At 48.9% G+C, this 15,206-nt stretch overlaps 1 protein-coding gene across 1 annotated transcript in view; it reads right to left on the reverse strand.

Moving 5' to 3' along the window:
• The window catches only part of LOC115844503 (piezo-type mechanosensitive ion channel component 2-like), a 44,462-nt gene extending 37,400 nt beyond the window's left edge, over positions 1 to 7,062 (reverse strand). The window contains exons 1-2 of the mRNA XM_060285340.1: positions 6,889 to 7,062; positions 5,388 to 5,484 (exon numbers count right to left, since the gene is read on the reverse strand). Of these exons, the coding sequence (XP_060141323.1) occupies positions 5,388 to 5,484; positions 6,889 to 7,062 (271 nt within the window). The remainder of the gene's footprint in view (positions 1 to 5,387; positions 5,485 to 6,888) is intronic.
• Positions 7,063 to 15,206: the final 8,144 nt, after the last annotated feature.

Genomic DNA, 15,206 nt, shown 5'->3' on the forward strand with positions numbered 1-15,206 from the left:
CAGATCGGCCCCATGCTGCCCTGGCGGATGGAGAGGACCCTGCTCCTCCACTGTCCCCAAAGGCACATACACGGCTTCTTGCGTCCTGTTGGGGCAGCAGGCGTGAGCCCACTGCCTGCCTCCTTACCACATCCTTGCTGCCTAAAACGACAGGCGTTTCCTAGAGAATGGGCCTATCTTAGGGAACCCTGGAACTGAGGAGGGTTCCAACGGGCCCCCAATTCTCAGTCTCCTGAAGGGCCTTGCTTTAGGTCCCAACTTACTGGAAGGATGCTTCATCCAAGGCTGCCACTATTTTTTCTCCTCTTCATTTTCTTTTGTACTGAGATCATCTCAACAAAGACGGAACCCAAATTCATCAGCCATTCCCACCCTGGACCACGCTGTGATTATTCTAAAAATGAATCAGGGCTGAATCATCTACTGAAGAAATCAGCTCATTGAATATCTACTAACTGCCCCCCCACCCCCAACCTTACAAAATGATTCATCTGGACAAATCATTTAGTGCAAATAAGATTTGAAAAGGAAATGTATAAGAATATGTGTTTTCAAGTCTGCCCGGCACGTAAGCCGACAAGATTCCCAGGGAGGTCTGTGCTGGGTGGTACTTGGGGAGAACAGTTCTAATGGTTTCAGGAACTGGAAAGTACTAAAATGGAATCTCTTTTCTTAAAAGCACCATAATTCAGTCTTGTCACTAATTCAGACAGCGTCTCCCCCAATTAGGAAGGTTAAACCACAGATCACACTCTGCATATAAATTGCTAGATAAAACGGAATCGTCTTAGTGGTTGGTAGCCAAGGGGTGACATTATTCTCTTCAACTTGTTCAACCGAAAGAGCGAGCAAATCCTGTCCAATTGAAAAGGAAGAACTTTTTGAAAGGTATTTTATCTAATTCGTGACCAATAAAAAATGAAACGCCTTTCATCTTTAGCCACCTGGCCCTTTGGGAAAGTCATGTTTTCTGAAAAAAATCTCAAAACTGAAAGGAAGAAAATGCTGTTTAAGTAATCCACGGATTTCCAGAGGTCCAGCGCCCGATCAAATAGAACAGTTTCTGGGCGAGGTGTGTTTCTATTTTGCAAAAGGGGAGGGGTCCTTTCTGGGACTTCAGTTGGGGTTCAGAATGTCGTCTCAAAGCACTGTTCTAAATCTAAACTCTTCAGGTGCATCAGACAAAAAGACACCTCTATACCCTAGTTCTGAAGGGAGAGACCCATTTTCTTGCTGGCTTCAGGGAGAAGGTGCTGGTGGCAGAGGGCTCAGTTTACTGTCCCTGTTTCAAGCCCCGGGGCAGGTCACATGCCGCAGCTCACCTGGGGCGCAGGGCCCAGCGGCCCCTTCCTCTCAAGGAAGGCTGCTCGCGCTAACCGCCAGGTGGGCAGGACTCCTGCAGGTTCGCTTCAGAGCAGCAATTTTCTTTTGCTTCGCTTTGATTTTCTCCATCCCGGCAATTGAAGACAAACAGAGAAAGCCCTTCTCTTCTCCCGCGGTCAGAACACCTTTGCCATTCTGTTGGTTTCCGTGCTTGCCTTTTTCCCTAAACCCGAGGCAGAGGAAGAGATGCCTCGATATCCCCTCTTACCTTTCCCTTAGTTAAGAGGGCGACACCCCCCAGCCCCCGCCCAACAACCAGTGTCTCAGGCGCCCACGTGGATGGGATCCTCTTCCAGGTGTGCATGGGGTCCATGGTGGGAGGAGCACGAGGGCTGACTTCTCTCTGCTTCAGAAGGCGGAGTGGCTTCACAAGGGGGTTCGCTAACCGCAGAGGATGGCCGGGCAGCTGAGGGGCTGGAGTTGGGGGTCTCGCTGGTCTCAGATAGTTTGAGAATGTAGACTTAAGCAGGCAACAAAACAGAGCTCCACCAACTTCGTCATGCACACATCGTGATTTCCCCAATGTTAATTAATTTTTAAAGTTGATTACAGTCCATTCACTTTTACAACTTCGTCTCATCCTAAGCAATATATCCTTAAAGTCACTCACTGGATGGTCTAGATATGCCCCCCTCCAAAGTGCATTAAGATAAATAATGTAACCTTTAAGCGAAAAATTCATACATGCGTGACCACTGAAAACCTTCCTGGGTACCACTTGGGGTGCATGGGTTGTAGCACATTGGAAGATGCAACATGGTCTGGGCTGAGTAGGGTAGCGGGTGTCCCCTCTTAGCCAGGGACAGCCTGAACCAAGGCTCAGACCAAAGAAGGCAAATGGCCTTTTGGGGGAACAGTGACTTTAGCCAAAGCAGAAAGTCTGAGCCACCAAGAGCTTAAAGAAAGCATCACCTCCTCGTCTAAGAATTACATCAGGGGCTGGACCTTTCCAGGGGAAGCTCATGTTCCCATCACACTCAAGAGCCCGGCCTTTGTTTTCAGGGCTGGAGGAATCAGCCTGCAATTTCTGCTGCCTCCACCCCCTGATTGACCCACACTCACAGCTGGTTACTGCCCCATACTCTGAGCAATGGCGCGTTGCCAGTCTGAGGCTTTTACTCTTGGTGAAATTCAAAAATAAGAAAAAGAAAGAAAAAGGGGAAGTCTATAACAAAGAAAGAAATAAGTGATAAGACGGCAGCTCCTTTGCAAGGGCCATGCTTCCAGGGTGAAGAAAGAAAAGCCAACATAACTGCTTCGTGATGACCCATCGGGATTTTTTCTCGTCTTATTTTTTTCTCGTCTTCGTCACGGCGTTCCAATGTCTCCCTCAAGGACAGTGCCCAGAGCTCAGCACCCCTGTGTGGGCAAAAAAATACATTTAAGAAATCATCTTATGTGCATTTTAAGTATCTTACATATGTGTCTTATATGTAGCTTATAGGGAACATCTAGGGAAAGTCTTTGTACATTCTGTTGGCAAATCTGGTTTTGCACTAAAAGTCAAGATGACATGCGTCAATCATACATCAATTCGTATAACAAGACAGCTCGAGCCGGCTGCTCAAGATGAATTCTTTTCTCCTTTCTCCCCAAAGAGCGTAAGCCCCCAGAACATCAAGACCAAGTTTAGCTCAACAGATTGAGGACAGAACACCCAACAAACCGTGGAAACTTTGTATAGGACTGGATGCTTGCAACTTGCCGGAAGACTGGCCGCGCTTGGGTGGGTCTCAGGGTGAGAGGCAGTGGAGTTTGAGGGGACCGTGCGCTCAGCGGCGCATCTGCGTTCTAGAATGTTAGCCTGCACTCCGGAAACGGAGGGTGGGACCCCTTGGGGCTGAGCCTGTCCCTTCCCTTTGGCACAAATGTCACTCCCATCAATGAAGGCGAGTAGCCCCCAGGGCTGGTGGTTGATCTGTTTATGTCAGGTGAGGAGCTGTCACTAGAAGGGGCCAAAGGGCAAGCTGGTCAAGCAGCTACGTAAACAGGGACAGAAGCCTGAGACTCGGATGAGCAGGGGTCCCTAGAGAGGTTCCCAAAGCCCCGGACCTCTGCAGGGCTGGGAGGGCTCTGCACAGAAGTCGGCCAACCTCCCCTTCGACTCTGAGCTGAGCCTGGTCCCTCACGGCCATGGGGTTACTGTCGGCAGAGAGAGAAGCTGGTCCTTTGCCCTTGCCCTTCCTCTGTGTTTACAAGTCAGTACCTCCTAGGATCTCACGGCCCTACACAATTTGAGGCCCCAAGGAAATGACCAGGACCGGATCCCAGACTTGGGAAGAAGCGGCATTATTTTGGAGGGGCGGCATCTGTCCTGCTCTGGTCCTGGCCAGATGGACAACCCCAGGCAGGTGACCCACTCTGACTGTCATCTCTTCCTCTGCCGAGGGGAGGGGTGAGATGAGATGGCCGAGGTCTCTGAGAGTTCTAAAGGGTTGTAATCTTTCAACTAAATGTTCCTTCGTGTCTAATCGAGCCCCTGACATCTGACGCCTTTCTCCTGGGTTTCCTGGTACCTGGACGCTAAGGCTTTGGCAGCGTCCAGATCAGCTACCACGTAAAGGTGGTAATAACTCAGGAATATCCGTCGCTGTATTAGCAGGAAGGTTAAACACATGGCATCCCACAGGACCCCCACTTCCTTTTCTGGGGATCACAGGCTTCATCCTCTGGGACGGCTGCATGGAAGATAGGAGAAACTGGGAGTCTTGTGGCCAGTGCCTGGGGTGTGGCCACCGCTCCGGATGGGGAGAGCTGGGGCTCCTCACCAGGAGGTGAGGTACCCCCCATCTGCACCAGCACCTCCCTGGAGCCGCAACCTCCCCTTCCCGGTTCCTTGTGGGGTGACTCAGGCAGAGCCCGGGGTAAACAGGGAGCTGATGCCTGGGGGTGGGGGGAGAGGTGATCCAAGGGGCTTGAGAACCTTCCACCTCAGTCTCGCTGGGATGTTCAGAAACCTTGTCTCCGTGGCCACAGCATTAAGCCCCGGAGCGCCAGACTTGTTTGTGAAAGATGAGATATGTGAGCTCGCATGTTTTCTTGACAAACCAAGAGAGAGAGAGAGGGAGAGCCGAGCCGAAGATGTCACTCAGAGGCAAGAGTTAAAATAAACACGTTTCTCCTTTTCCTCCGTTCACGAGAGGAAGCCGCTGACAGCTCCAGTCGGGCAGAACCCGGGGCTCTTCCCTCTCTAAACAGGCCCGAAGCCCGGGAGTCAGCGGCGTGGCTGGAGTTTTGCCAACTGCGGTGCAGGGCTCTTGGTTCAGGGTGGGAAACTCCCCGAAGCCCAGAGGCCGTTGGCTGGAGGGTGCCGTGCCCTTGACTTGGCATCGGGTCGCAAGGCAGAGTCCCACTCTCTCTCTTCTTTTCATTTGGTCCCTGGATTTTCTCCGAGAGGATGGTGGTCTCTTAATTTCTACCGGGGCTTCCCTCCATGTCACGTGAGACAGTGGTCTGGCAACACGGTCAAATGCAGCCCGTGAACTTGGACTGGATTCTGAGTCCAAATAATAATAATGATAGAAATAGCTGTCGTGACCCATTTAGGAGCAACTGGGGGCATTAGCACGTGGACTGAGTATTAGGCGACTGGGGAGCCGGAGTTGGTTTTCTCAGGATGAGCTGATAAGAATGTGGTTAGAGGGAGACGCAAGAGGGAAGAGATATGGGAACATATGTATATGTATAACTGATTCACTTTGTTGTAAAGCAGAAACTAACACACCATCGTAAAGCAATTATACCCCAATAAAGATGTAAAAAAAAAAGAACGTGGTTATGTAGGAGAACGTCTTGGTGTTTGCACCTTTCCTCCTGGTGATTTCACAAAAATATGTCCGCACACCCAAGTACAGGAAGAGTAAAAGGTGGCAAAATAACCTGTAAATCTAGGGGCAGTGGGGGTGACCACTGTACGATTCTTTCCACTCTTCTGTGCCTCTGATCTTATTTTCCTAACGACACAGGCGGGCTCTGCACTGGCTGTGCTGAACTGGGGGACTTACCTAACTGGTACCCTGGGACCGTGCAGTCCAGGCCGAAACTGTGGACCAGCCAGCCGTGGGAGATGAGTAAAGCCTCCAGGTACACACATGCGCCGACCTGCAAGAGAGGAAGAGTGTGGAAGATTCGCCGTGCCCGTGTCTGCACCGTCCCAGGCGTGGCCTCGCTGTTCAGTGGCATCTTTCATTTGTCTCCGTAGTTGTAACCTCGAGTTTGCTGGTGCCCCAGAAGAGCAGAATTGGCTGCTCAGCCTAAGAGGCCCAATCGTCCTCCTCCCCAGAGCCCATGGAAGAAGCTTCCATGTCGAGAGGAACCGAGCGTCAGCAGCTGAGTGGCCGTGAGCAAAGGTGTGGGCCCTGGAGGGTTATTGCCCTTCCCTCCCCTCGTTCCTAATGTTCTCATCAGCAAAGTCACCACGCCATCTCCGAAGACTCCTTCCTGCTCTCACGATCTGTGAGTTTTATAAAGGAAGACCTATTAGCCATTAGAAGATAAAGTCCTAAGATGTATGATACGAAAGGACACGGTGGTATCCCCGCCCGTGGAGATGCAATAAGATAAACTGGGGATACGATTGTCACCATTACAGTAAAAGCTAGTTTATTGGACAGGCAATCACTCAGAAGTTTTGGGGCCAATGAGGACCAATATTCTGAATGATGACCTGAGGCTTGGAGACCTCCAAAGAATGACTCCAGGGCTTCCCTGGTGGCGCAGTGATTGAGAGTCCGCCTGCCGATGCAGGGGACGCGGTTTCATGCCCCAGTCCGGGAAGATCCCACATGCCGCGGAGCGGCTGGGCCCGTGAGCCATGGCCGCTGAGTCTGCGCGTCCGGAGCCTGTGCAAGTTGTGCCCAAGGGATGGCCAATCAGGCAAAGAACCAGCACTGGGGTCTGGAGATGGGGGGTGGGGGGGGCGTCCCAAATGTCTCCTAGACTAGCAGGTGGTACCGGGCTGGCCTCTTCTGGTGCTTCTCTGTCTGCCTCTCTCATGTGGAAATCTTAAGTCCTACCAACACAAGACGGGGGTAGGGAGGGAGGCACCAAATAATCTCTCGAGACCCCTTCCAGTTTCAGACCCATGACTTTCCTAGCCGTCAAACTGCTGCATTAATGTACTCGGTTCCGTGTTATTCTACTTTGCCCTTTGAAATGTGCACGCTACCACGGTCTAGCACCGTGAACACACCCCAGGATCGCTGGGGTATCATCTCCAGGTGATTAGCTAGATCATGAAGCGTGTTTTCTATTGCACATCCTTCCTTTCCCTCTTGATTTCCTTGGGTTCAGAGCTCTTCAACAACAAAAGCTACTCCGCGAAGCACAGCCTGCGTCGTGCGTGACACACGGGGGATCGTTTTACATGTTTCCACCTTTGGTAAACAGATCTTTGAAAAAGGCCTTTTAAGATGACTGTTGATTTTGGCAGTCCCTTTTTTAGGGTATTAAGACAGTCAGGCCAGGAAAACAAAGAGCCACCTTGAAAGAAGGACTATGTCGTACCGACAGGAACGTCTTCACAGCAATCAGCAGAGCCGAGTAGGCGACCGGGCAGTCCCGTGGCCAGACAGTGATCTTCACAGGCTGTAGGAGGAGGTGGCTCCCCTGCAGCATGGAGTATCCAAAGGCCACCAGGTACCCGGCACCCAAGATGTGGATCCGTGTCGTTCCCGCCATAAACACCAGGCAAAGCACAAACCAGAAATGATACCGAAAAACAGCGACTTTGACCCTGTCCAGTTAGGAGCTGGAAGATTGAAGAGGCGAGGGAAAAAGAAAGAGGATATCATTAGACAGACACAAAGGTACCTCCCACAGGTCATCTTCAGATAGAAGGACTTGCAGAAAACAGAGGAGGGGAGAGAAATGCAGCTAGCAGGAGACCCTCGAGACCCATGACCGTGCTCGTGAGACGGGAAGCTCCATGAGGCCAGGGTCCTTCACAGCGTCAGGCTTATCAAGGGGCAACTTGCATTCAGTAACATCCCCCTTTTTAAGGGTGTTGTTCTTTGAGGTTTGACAAATGCATACAGTCCTGGAACCACCACCCCAATCAAGGTACAGAATATTCCCATCATCCTCGAAGGGCATTCCTATGCCCTTTGTAGCAATCCGCTACCCCACCTCCAGGCAACCAGCGATCTCTTTTCTGTCCCTATAGCATTGTCTTTCCCAAAATACCATGCAAACGGCACCGGGCAGCATGTCACCTTTTGTGGGGGGCATGATGCGTTGAGAGTCCTCCTGTGTGGTCACGTGTGTCAGTCATCCCTTTTTATTGCTGAGTGATGTCTCAAGCTATGGCTGCACAATGACATAGCCACTCACCAGTTAATGGACATTTGGGTTGTTTCCAGTTTTCAGGGATTATAGGCAAAGCTTCCATAAACTTTCACGGGCAGGTTTTTGTGTGGAACTAAGTTTCCATTTCCCTTGGTAAATACCTAGGAGTGGAATGGCTGGGTCACATGGCAAACATACCTTTAACGTTAGAAGAAACCTGCCAAACAACAAGGTCTTAATGAATAGCACATGGAACTATATTCAATACCTTCTAAAAAAGAATATATAGGTTGCCAAGGGGGAAGGGGTGGGGGAGGGATGGAGTGGGAGGTTGGGATTAGCAGATGTAAGCTTTTATGTATAGAATGGATAAACAGCAAGGTCCTACTGTATAGCACAGAGGACTATATTCAACTCCTATGATAAACAATAATGGAAAAGAATATTTTTTTAAAAAAGAATGTATATATATATATGTATAACTGAATTACTTTGCTGTATAGCAGTAATTAACACAACACTGTAAATCAACTATAGTTCAATAAAAGAATATATATAAACATTTATATACATATGTGTGTTTGTATATATATAATTGAATCAGTTTGTTATACACCTGAAACTAACACATCATTGTAAATCAACTATACTTCAATAAATATATACACTTTTTTAATATACACTTTATAATAGTCAAAACAATGGAAATAATTACATGTCTAGATCATTGCTGATTAAGCAAATTAGGACATATTCAAATGATGGAATATAAAGTAGCCATTTAAAATCATGATTACAAAGCATTTTGAAGTCATGAGAAAATGCTTACAAACAAGTCAGTGGTAAATGATCAATCCGTGGAGGCTGTTACTAGCAAGAAACCAGGATACAAAATTGCTTATAGGACATGATCTCTGCTATATAAAAATTATTTTAAGAGACTGGAAGAAAAAATGCTAAAATTTTAAGAGATTATGTCTGAAATTGCAACGATCTTTTTTCTGTTTATGATTTTCTTATTTTTACAAATTACAGCAAGTAAGGGTCATTTGTAGGATCAGAATAGAAGTTAAATGTTATCGCTGAAAAAAAGTAAAAAGACACTGCCCAGCTGTCTTCCAAAGTGGCTCTACCACGCTGCCTTCCCCCCAGCTACGTGTGAGGGTTCCTATTGACCTTCGTTCTTTCCAGGACTTGGTATTGTCAGGTTTTTGGTGTTTGCGGATTTTCAAAATCTTAACTGTTCTAATAAGTGTATTAGTGGCATCTCACTTTAATTTTTTTTTCACTTTAATTTTTAAATTGAATTTCCCTAATGACTAATGATGTTGAGCATCGTTTCAAAAAATTCTTATTCTCTTATCTTTTTGGGTTAAGTGTTTGTTCAATTCTTTTGCCCATTTTAAAAATTGCTTCCTTCATATTGAGCTACAGACATTCTTTATATATTCAGGATACAAATTCTTATCAGACACGTGTTTTGCAAATCTTTCCTCTCAGTCAGTGGTTTATCTTTTCATGATCTTAACAGTGTCTTTTGAAGAGCAGAATATTTTATATTTTGATGAAGTGCAATTTATTGACTTTTTCCTATGGTGGCTCCTGCGTTTTGTGTACTATTTAAGAAATCTTTCTCCAACCCAAGGTCACAAAGAGTTTCTCCTATTTTTTTTTTTTTTTTTTTTTTTTTTTTTTGCAGTACGCGGGCCTCTCACTGTTGTGGCCTCTCCCGTTGCGGAGCACAGGCTCCGGACGCGCAGGCTCAGCGGCCATGGCTCACGGACCCAGCCGCTCTGCGGCATGTGGGATCTTCCCGGACCGGGGCACGAACCCGTGTCCCCTGCACCGGCAGGCGGACTCTCAACCACTGCGCCACCAGGGAAGCCCTCTCCTATTTTTTTAATAGAAGTTTTGAGTTTTACATTTGGGTCTACAATCCATTTCAAGTTGATTTTTGTATATGATACGAAGTACAGATAAAGGGTTTCTTTGTGCATTGGGAGGGGGTTGGATATGGACATATCCAAACACGTTCCAGCACCTTTGATGACAAGATTATCCTTTCTGAACCATCTGTTCCATTGATCTAGGTATCTAGCCTTTTGCCAGTAGCACAAAAGTCTTCAACTCCAATTCTGTTCTTCTTTTTTCATAATTGTTTTGGATATCCTACGTCCTTTGCTTGTCCATATAAATTTATTAATTTCTTTAAAAAAAAAAAAGAGCCTGCTGGGATAATAGCAGAGAGTTTTCTTCCTGTTGAATTCCTAGTGCTTTGAACAGTGCCTGGTACATGATAGGTGCTCAATAAATAATTTCGAATGCGAGAATGAGTGGGTAGCACATGCGAGGGACCCGGCCAACATATGGTATATTTCTGGAAGGAGTGCACTCAGGGATTCAGAGAAGATGATACAACCACTTGGGAAAACTACTTAGCAGCTTCTTAAACCACTAGATGTGCATTTACCTCATGACCCAGCAATCCCACTCCTCAATATTTATCCAAAGAGATGAAGACATATGTCCACAAAACCCTGTGCAAAGATGTTCACGGAAGCTTTATTCATATTAGCTCCGAGATGGAAACAACCCAGATGTTCATCAACTCCTCGATGGGTAATCAAAATATGGAATATTCGTACAAGGGAATGCTACTCAGCCATAAAAATGAATGATTTACCGAAACATGCTACAAAATGGATGGATCTAAAAACTACGACGATGAGTAAAGGAAGCCAGACACAAAAAAAGTACATACCATACAATTCCATTCAGATGAAATTCTAGAACAGGTAAAACTACCCTGCGCTGCAGAAGTCAGGTCAGTGGTTGCCTGCTGAAATAACTTACTGGGAAGGGGAATAAGGGATGTTTCTGGGGTGATGGAAGTGTTTTGTGCCCTGATCCACACCCACCAACGTTGATTGAATATTATAATTGCAATCTGGACGTTTCACTATATGTAAATTATATGTCAATTTAATTTTTTTATTAAAAAAAATAATCATAGTCACTTCATCTCCAAAGGAAGGAATTCTTGGGCCCGCGATGCTGGGCAGAGGGGGGAGACTTCCTACCCACCAGGCACCCAGGACCAGGAGCCCAGGTCTCACTGGCAGAAGATGAAGTTGGGAATGGGGCCGAGCTGGGTGAGGTCGGCAGGCCTGAGCTCTCAGCTGCTGTCCACATTGTCCCCTGCCTGCAGCCTCACTGATGCTGTGTTCTCGTCCACAAACACCTGTCACTGCAGGGAGACCACAAGGAGCAGCAGGAAGTCAACTGCAAAGACAGGAGGAAGGGGTTGTGGTCCTCAGCAGGGGCTGCCCACCTGCGGTCATGGGTGTCCACGAGGAGCCCCCTGCAGCCAGCGAGGCTGAGTGCTTGGGAGCCTTGTCCTCCCGCAGCATCACAGGGGATCTTCCCTGCCCCCATCTTCTTGGCAGGGCACTTAGGACAGGAACACTGTGTGAGTTTCCAGGGGTCACTAGGCACCCTCAAAGGTCACAGAGTGTGCTGTGCCTCCCGGGGCCCCCTCACCCACTCAAATCGCGAATCCAAGCCACAGGTGGTGAGAGAGCCGCTGTCCCAGTGGAACTCTGGAATCCAAGGAGGGGGAGAGGCACAAAGTCTGGGTCTATCAGCATTTGATGGATGGATGGATGAATGAAAAAATGGATTTTGCACGGGACGGAATTCAAGGAAAAGGCGAGAGGTGGATGCAGGTAACGAAAACATGGACCATCGCCACAACTTACGCTTACATCCTCTCGTATAAGACTCAGCCAGTTTTCAAGAAGACGGACGTTGTCTAGACCAAGAAGGGCAAACCCGAAAAGCACACGGAGTGCTCACTCTGGGATGGGTAAGGGCTACCTGACAAAATCCAAATTTTGGAGGGGTTTTCTTTGAGGCAACCCTTGGAAATCTGATTTGCAAATCAGCCATCCACTTTGGATTTGGTATCTAATTGGATCTCTGGATTTTAAATCCGCTATTGAAAAATCCTCCTCCAACCTCCCAGCCCCATCAGAATAATGCTTATGAATTAAAATTCTCTCCGATGCAAGCATTTTTTAATTAGATTGAGACCTTGGAACCTGGTAACTATATTTCTTCGCTGAGGACTGTCTGGGTGATTACAAGAAGATGAAATGGAAAGAAGGTTGGCAAAGAAGCAAGACGGAAATGACACTTGGTGCGTCCCAAGTTCTCAGTCGCCTGCCTGCTCCGAAGCTTCCCGAGCGAGGAGGTGCTCGGACACCCTCGGAACTCACAGAGTAACAAACTGGCATCTGGCTTCTTGGCAAAGTCTGGGAGATATACAACCGCTTAATGAGATTTGCATGTATTTCTGTAGTGATGGCCGTCCATGGGTGATCTGTAAAGGAAGGAGCAATTGTCTGTTTGTCTTCATTATTTTTCTAAAGATCATTGAGTCTGTGTTCTATTAATGCTTCTTTCAAGTTATATGGGATAACTAAGATGTTGGATATGATTTCGCGGTCAGGAGAAGGACTTTAAGTTCAGAGGATGCTGGGAACTGCTTCAACCCCCTAACCCCTGACGGCTAACTTGATCGGGTCTGCCTCGTGGTGCCAGGGGTCCTTCCTGGAGACAACTGCCCACCCGGGCTCCATCTGCAGGGGGCAGACCCGGGTGGACTCCCCACTTTGGGGGGCAGGGGCAGGGGCTGGGCAAGGCTGTGGGGTGAGAGGAGTGTGTGGATGGGCTAAAACCCTCAGCCTTGATCTGGGAGAAAAAGGGGGGGTGAAGGCAGGAGGGGGGTGATGAGACTGTGCAGAGAGGGGAAGGTAAGGAACGGGGAGCTGAGGGGGGAACCAGAGAGAAAAAGAGAGGGGAAGGTGGAGATTGAGGGCGAGGGGTAGAGAAAGGAGAAGAGGGGATGCAAAGAAGAAAAGAGGTGAGTGCTGGGAAGAGTCGAGGAGGAGAGAGACAGGCCAGGGAAACTCAGCGGAGAGAACAGGATGGAGACGGTGGAGACGTTCTTAGGGAGGGTCACTAGCGGACAACACTCGCGCAAGCCCAGAAGCTGGTACCCAGGAAGAGAACAGAGGCTGTCAATTCTACTCAGGGCAAGGGTTTGGACCCTTTACTGCATGGGGACAAGATGATCCAAGGAAAAGATGACCCAGGCCCAAGTCCGCAGACCGGGTCCTCCTTGGGCCTGGGCCCCCAAGGGCCATTCCCCTCAGTCCAGAGGTGGCCGCAGCCTGGGGAGCGACGTGTGCTCCCTTTCTGTGCGACCTCGGCTTCCTCACCTGTGCGATGGGGATGCTGGTGTGTAATTGGCTCAGGCTAACAGGGTTGCTGTGGGGAAAAGAGGTGGGAAGTGAAGGGTGTGCACAAGTGACAAGGGCGTCGTTCCCCCTATTTCCTTCTCTTTTCATTTTCATTTGCTTTTTTGGGCAGAGCTGGACCAACTCTTCCACTTGAGGCAAGCCTGGGTTAGCTTGGTGGGTTGGTCTCTGTTCTCAGTCCAAGTCAGTGGTGGTTGGTCATCCCCTAGAACTAGATGGCCCGGGTATTGGGCCAAATCATCTCCGAGACCCTGTGAGTCCTCAGCGCAGCAAACTCCCTGCAGAAAGGAACCAAGGCACGAAATCCTTGCTCCTCCACCTGAGGGCCCGATGTGTCCAGACAAAGTCGGCATTTGCCAAAACTTGGCGTTTCCCCTGAAGAGTCCTGTGGCGGGCAGGAGGCTTAACTTTTTTTTTTTTTTTTTTTTCTGCGGTACGCGGGCCTCTCACTGTTGTGGCCTCTCCCGTTGCGGAGCACAGGCTCCGGACGCGCAGGCTCAGCGGCCATGGTTCACGGACCCAGCCACTCCGCCGCACGTGGGATCTTCCCGGACTGGGGCACGAACCCGTGTCCCCTGCATCGGCAGGCGGACTCTCAACCACTGCGAGGAGGCTTAACTTTGCAGAGAGCAGTAGGCAGCCCGAGACACAGAAAATACTGGAAGATCATCAGACTGACCAGGAAACCACAGTAGCTGAGCCAGACCTCAGTGACCGCTGTTCTCTGTGAAGGTTCAGCAGATAAATCAGCCAGATGACATGGACCAGGGCGTAGAAATCCATGCACTGCCCTACGGCGTGGAGGGCGGCCACGAAACTCAGCTGTAATGCCGGGCGAGTGATGCAGACGGTGCCCGCGAACAAGTGCACTTCAGGGGCAGGAATGGCCGTCACGCCCCTGGGACAAGAAGGTAGTTGGGATTTGGGGACGGCGGGGAGTTGGGATCGTTCGTTTGTTTTTGCTTTATTGCTTTTGCGAAGCACCCGCATCGCTCAGAAATTCATTACAACCATTTGATGTGTTAACAAACTGGATAAATCACAAGACCCAGTTTGTTAAAGACTCAGAGAGAAAACAGAGCAGAATCTGTCAACCACAAGCAGATAGAGAGGCCAGGGGACACTCTGAGGTGAGCGCTGTGGCCCCACAGGGCTCCCAGCGGGTTGGAGATTTAACAAGAAGGGAAGGCAAAGGGCAGGGCCCATTATGAAGACCCCTGGCCATGAAAGCGAGGCATTCCCACAGGCCAGAGACGGGGCATTCTGAGCATCGACGGGACAACAGTAACAATGGATTGAAACGTTGAGAACTCACTGGGCAGCTTGGAAGGGTCCTGCAAAACAAACTCCCTATTTTGAAATATCAAGCATTTTTCTTGACTTTAAAAAAAAAAAATAACGGAACTCCCTGGTGGCGCAGTGCTTAAGAATCTGCCTGCCAGTGCAGGGGACACGGGTTCAAGCCCTGGTCCGGGAAGATCCCACGTGCCGCAGAGCAACTAAGCCCGTGCGCCACAACTACTGAAGCCCGCACACCTAGAGCCCGTGCTTGCAACAAGAGAAGCCACCGCAATGAGAAACCCGTGCACCGTAACAAAGAGTAGCCCCCGCTCGCCGCAACTAGAGAAAGCCCATGTGCAGCAATGAAGACCCAATGCAGCCAATAAATAAATAAATAAAAATAAAAACTGCATCTCAGGGAAATCAAATAATCAAACGCAAAATATATATATATATATTTTTTTTTATTTATTTATTTTTGGCTGTGTTGGGTCTTCGTTGTTGCGCGCGGGCTTTCTCTAGTCGTGGCGAGCGGGGGCTACTCTTCATTGCGGCGCACGGGTTTCTCTTTGCAGTGGCGTCTCTTGTTGTGGAGCACGGGCTCTAGGCACGCGGGCTTCAGTAGTTGTGGCTCGTGGGCTCTAGAGCGCAGGCTCAGTAGTTGTGGCACACGGGCTTAGTTGCTTCACAGCATGTGGGATCTTCCCAGACCAGGGCTCGAACCCATGTCCCCTGCATTGGCAGGCGGATTCTTAACACTGCGTCACCAGGGAAGCCCTGAGGAATATTTTTTAAGGGTGGATAACGGTCTTGTTTTTGCTGTTTGAAGAATTTGTGTCTTTGAGAGATAAACATGGAAGTATTCATGAAGTATGGCATTTCCTTCAAAATAATCCCCGAGACAGGAGAAGTTGAGGGAACAGAAGGAAAGAAGAT

Source organism: Globicephala melas, chromosome 15 (genome assembly GCF_963455315.2).
Source record: "Globicephala melas chromosome 15, mGloMel1.2, whole genome shotgun sequence".
Classification (NCBI taxonomy): Eukaryota; Metazoa; Chordata; class Mammalia; order Artiodactyla; family Delphinidae; genus Globicephala; species Globicephala melas.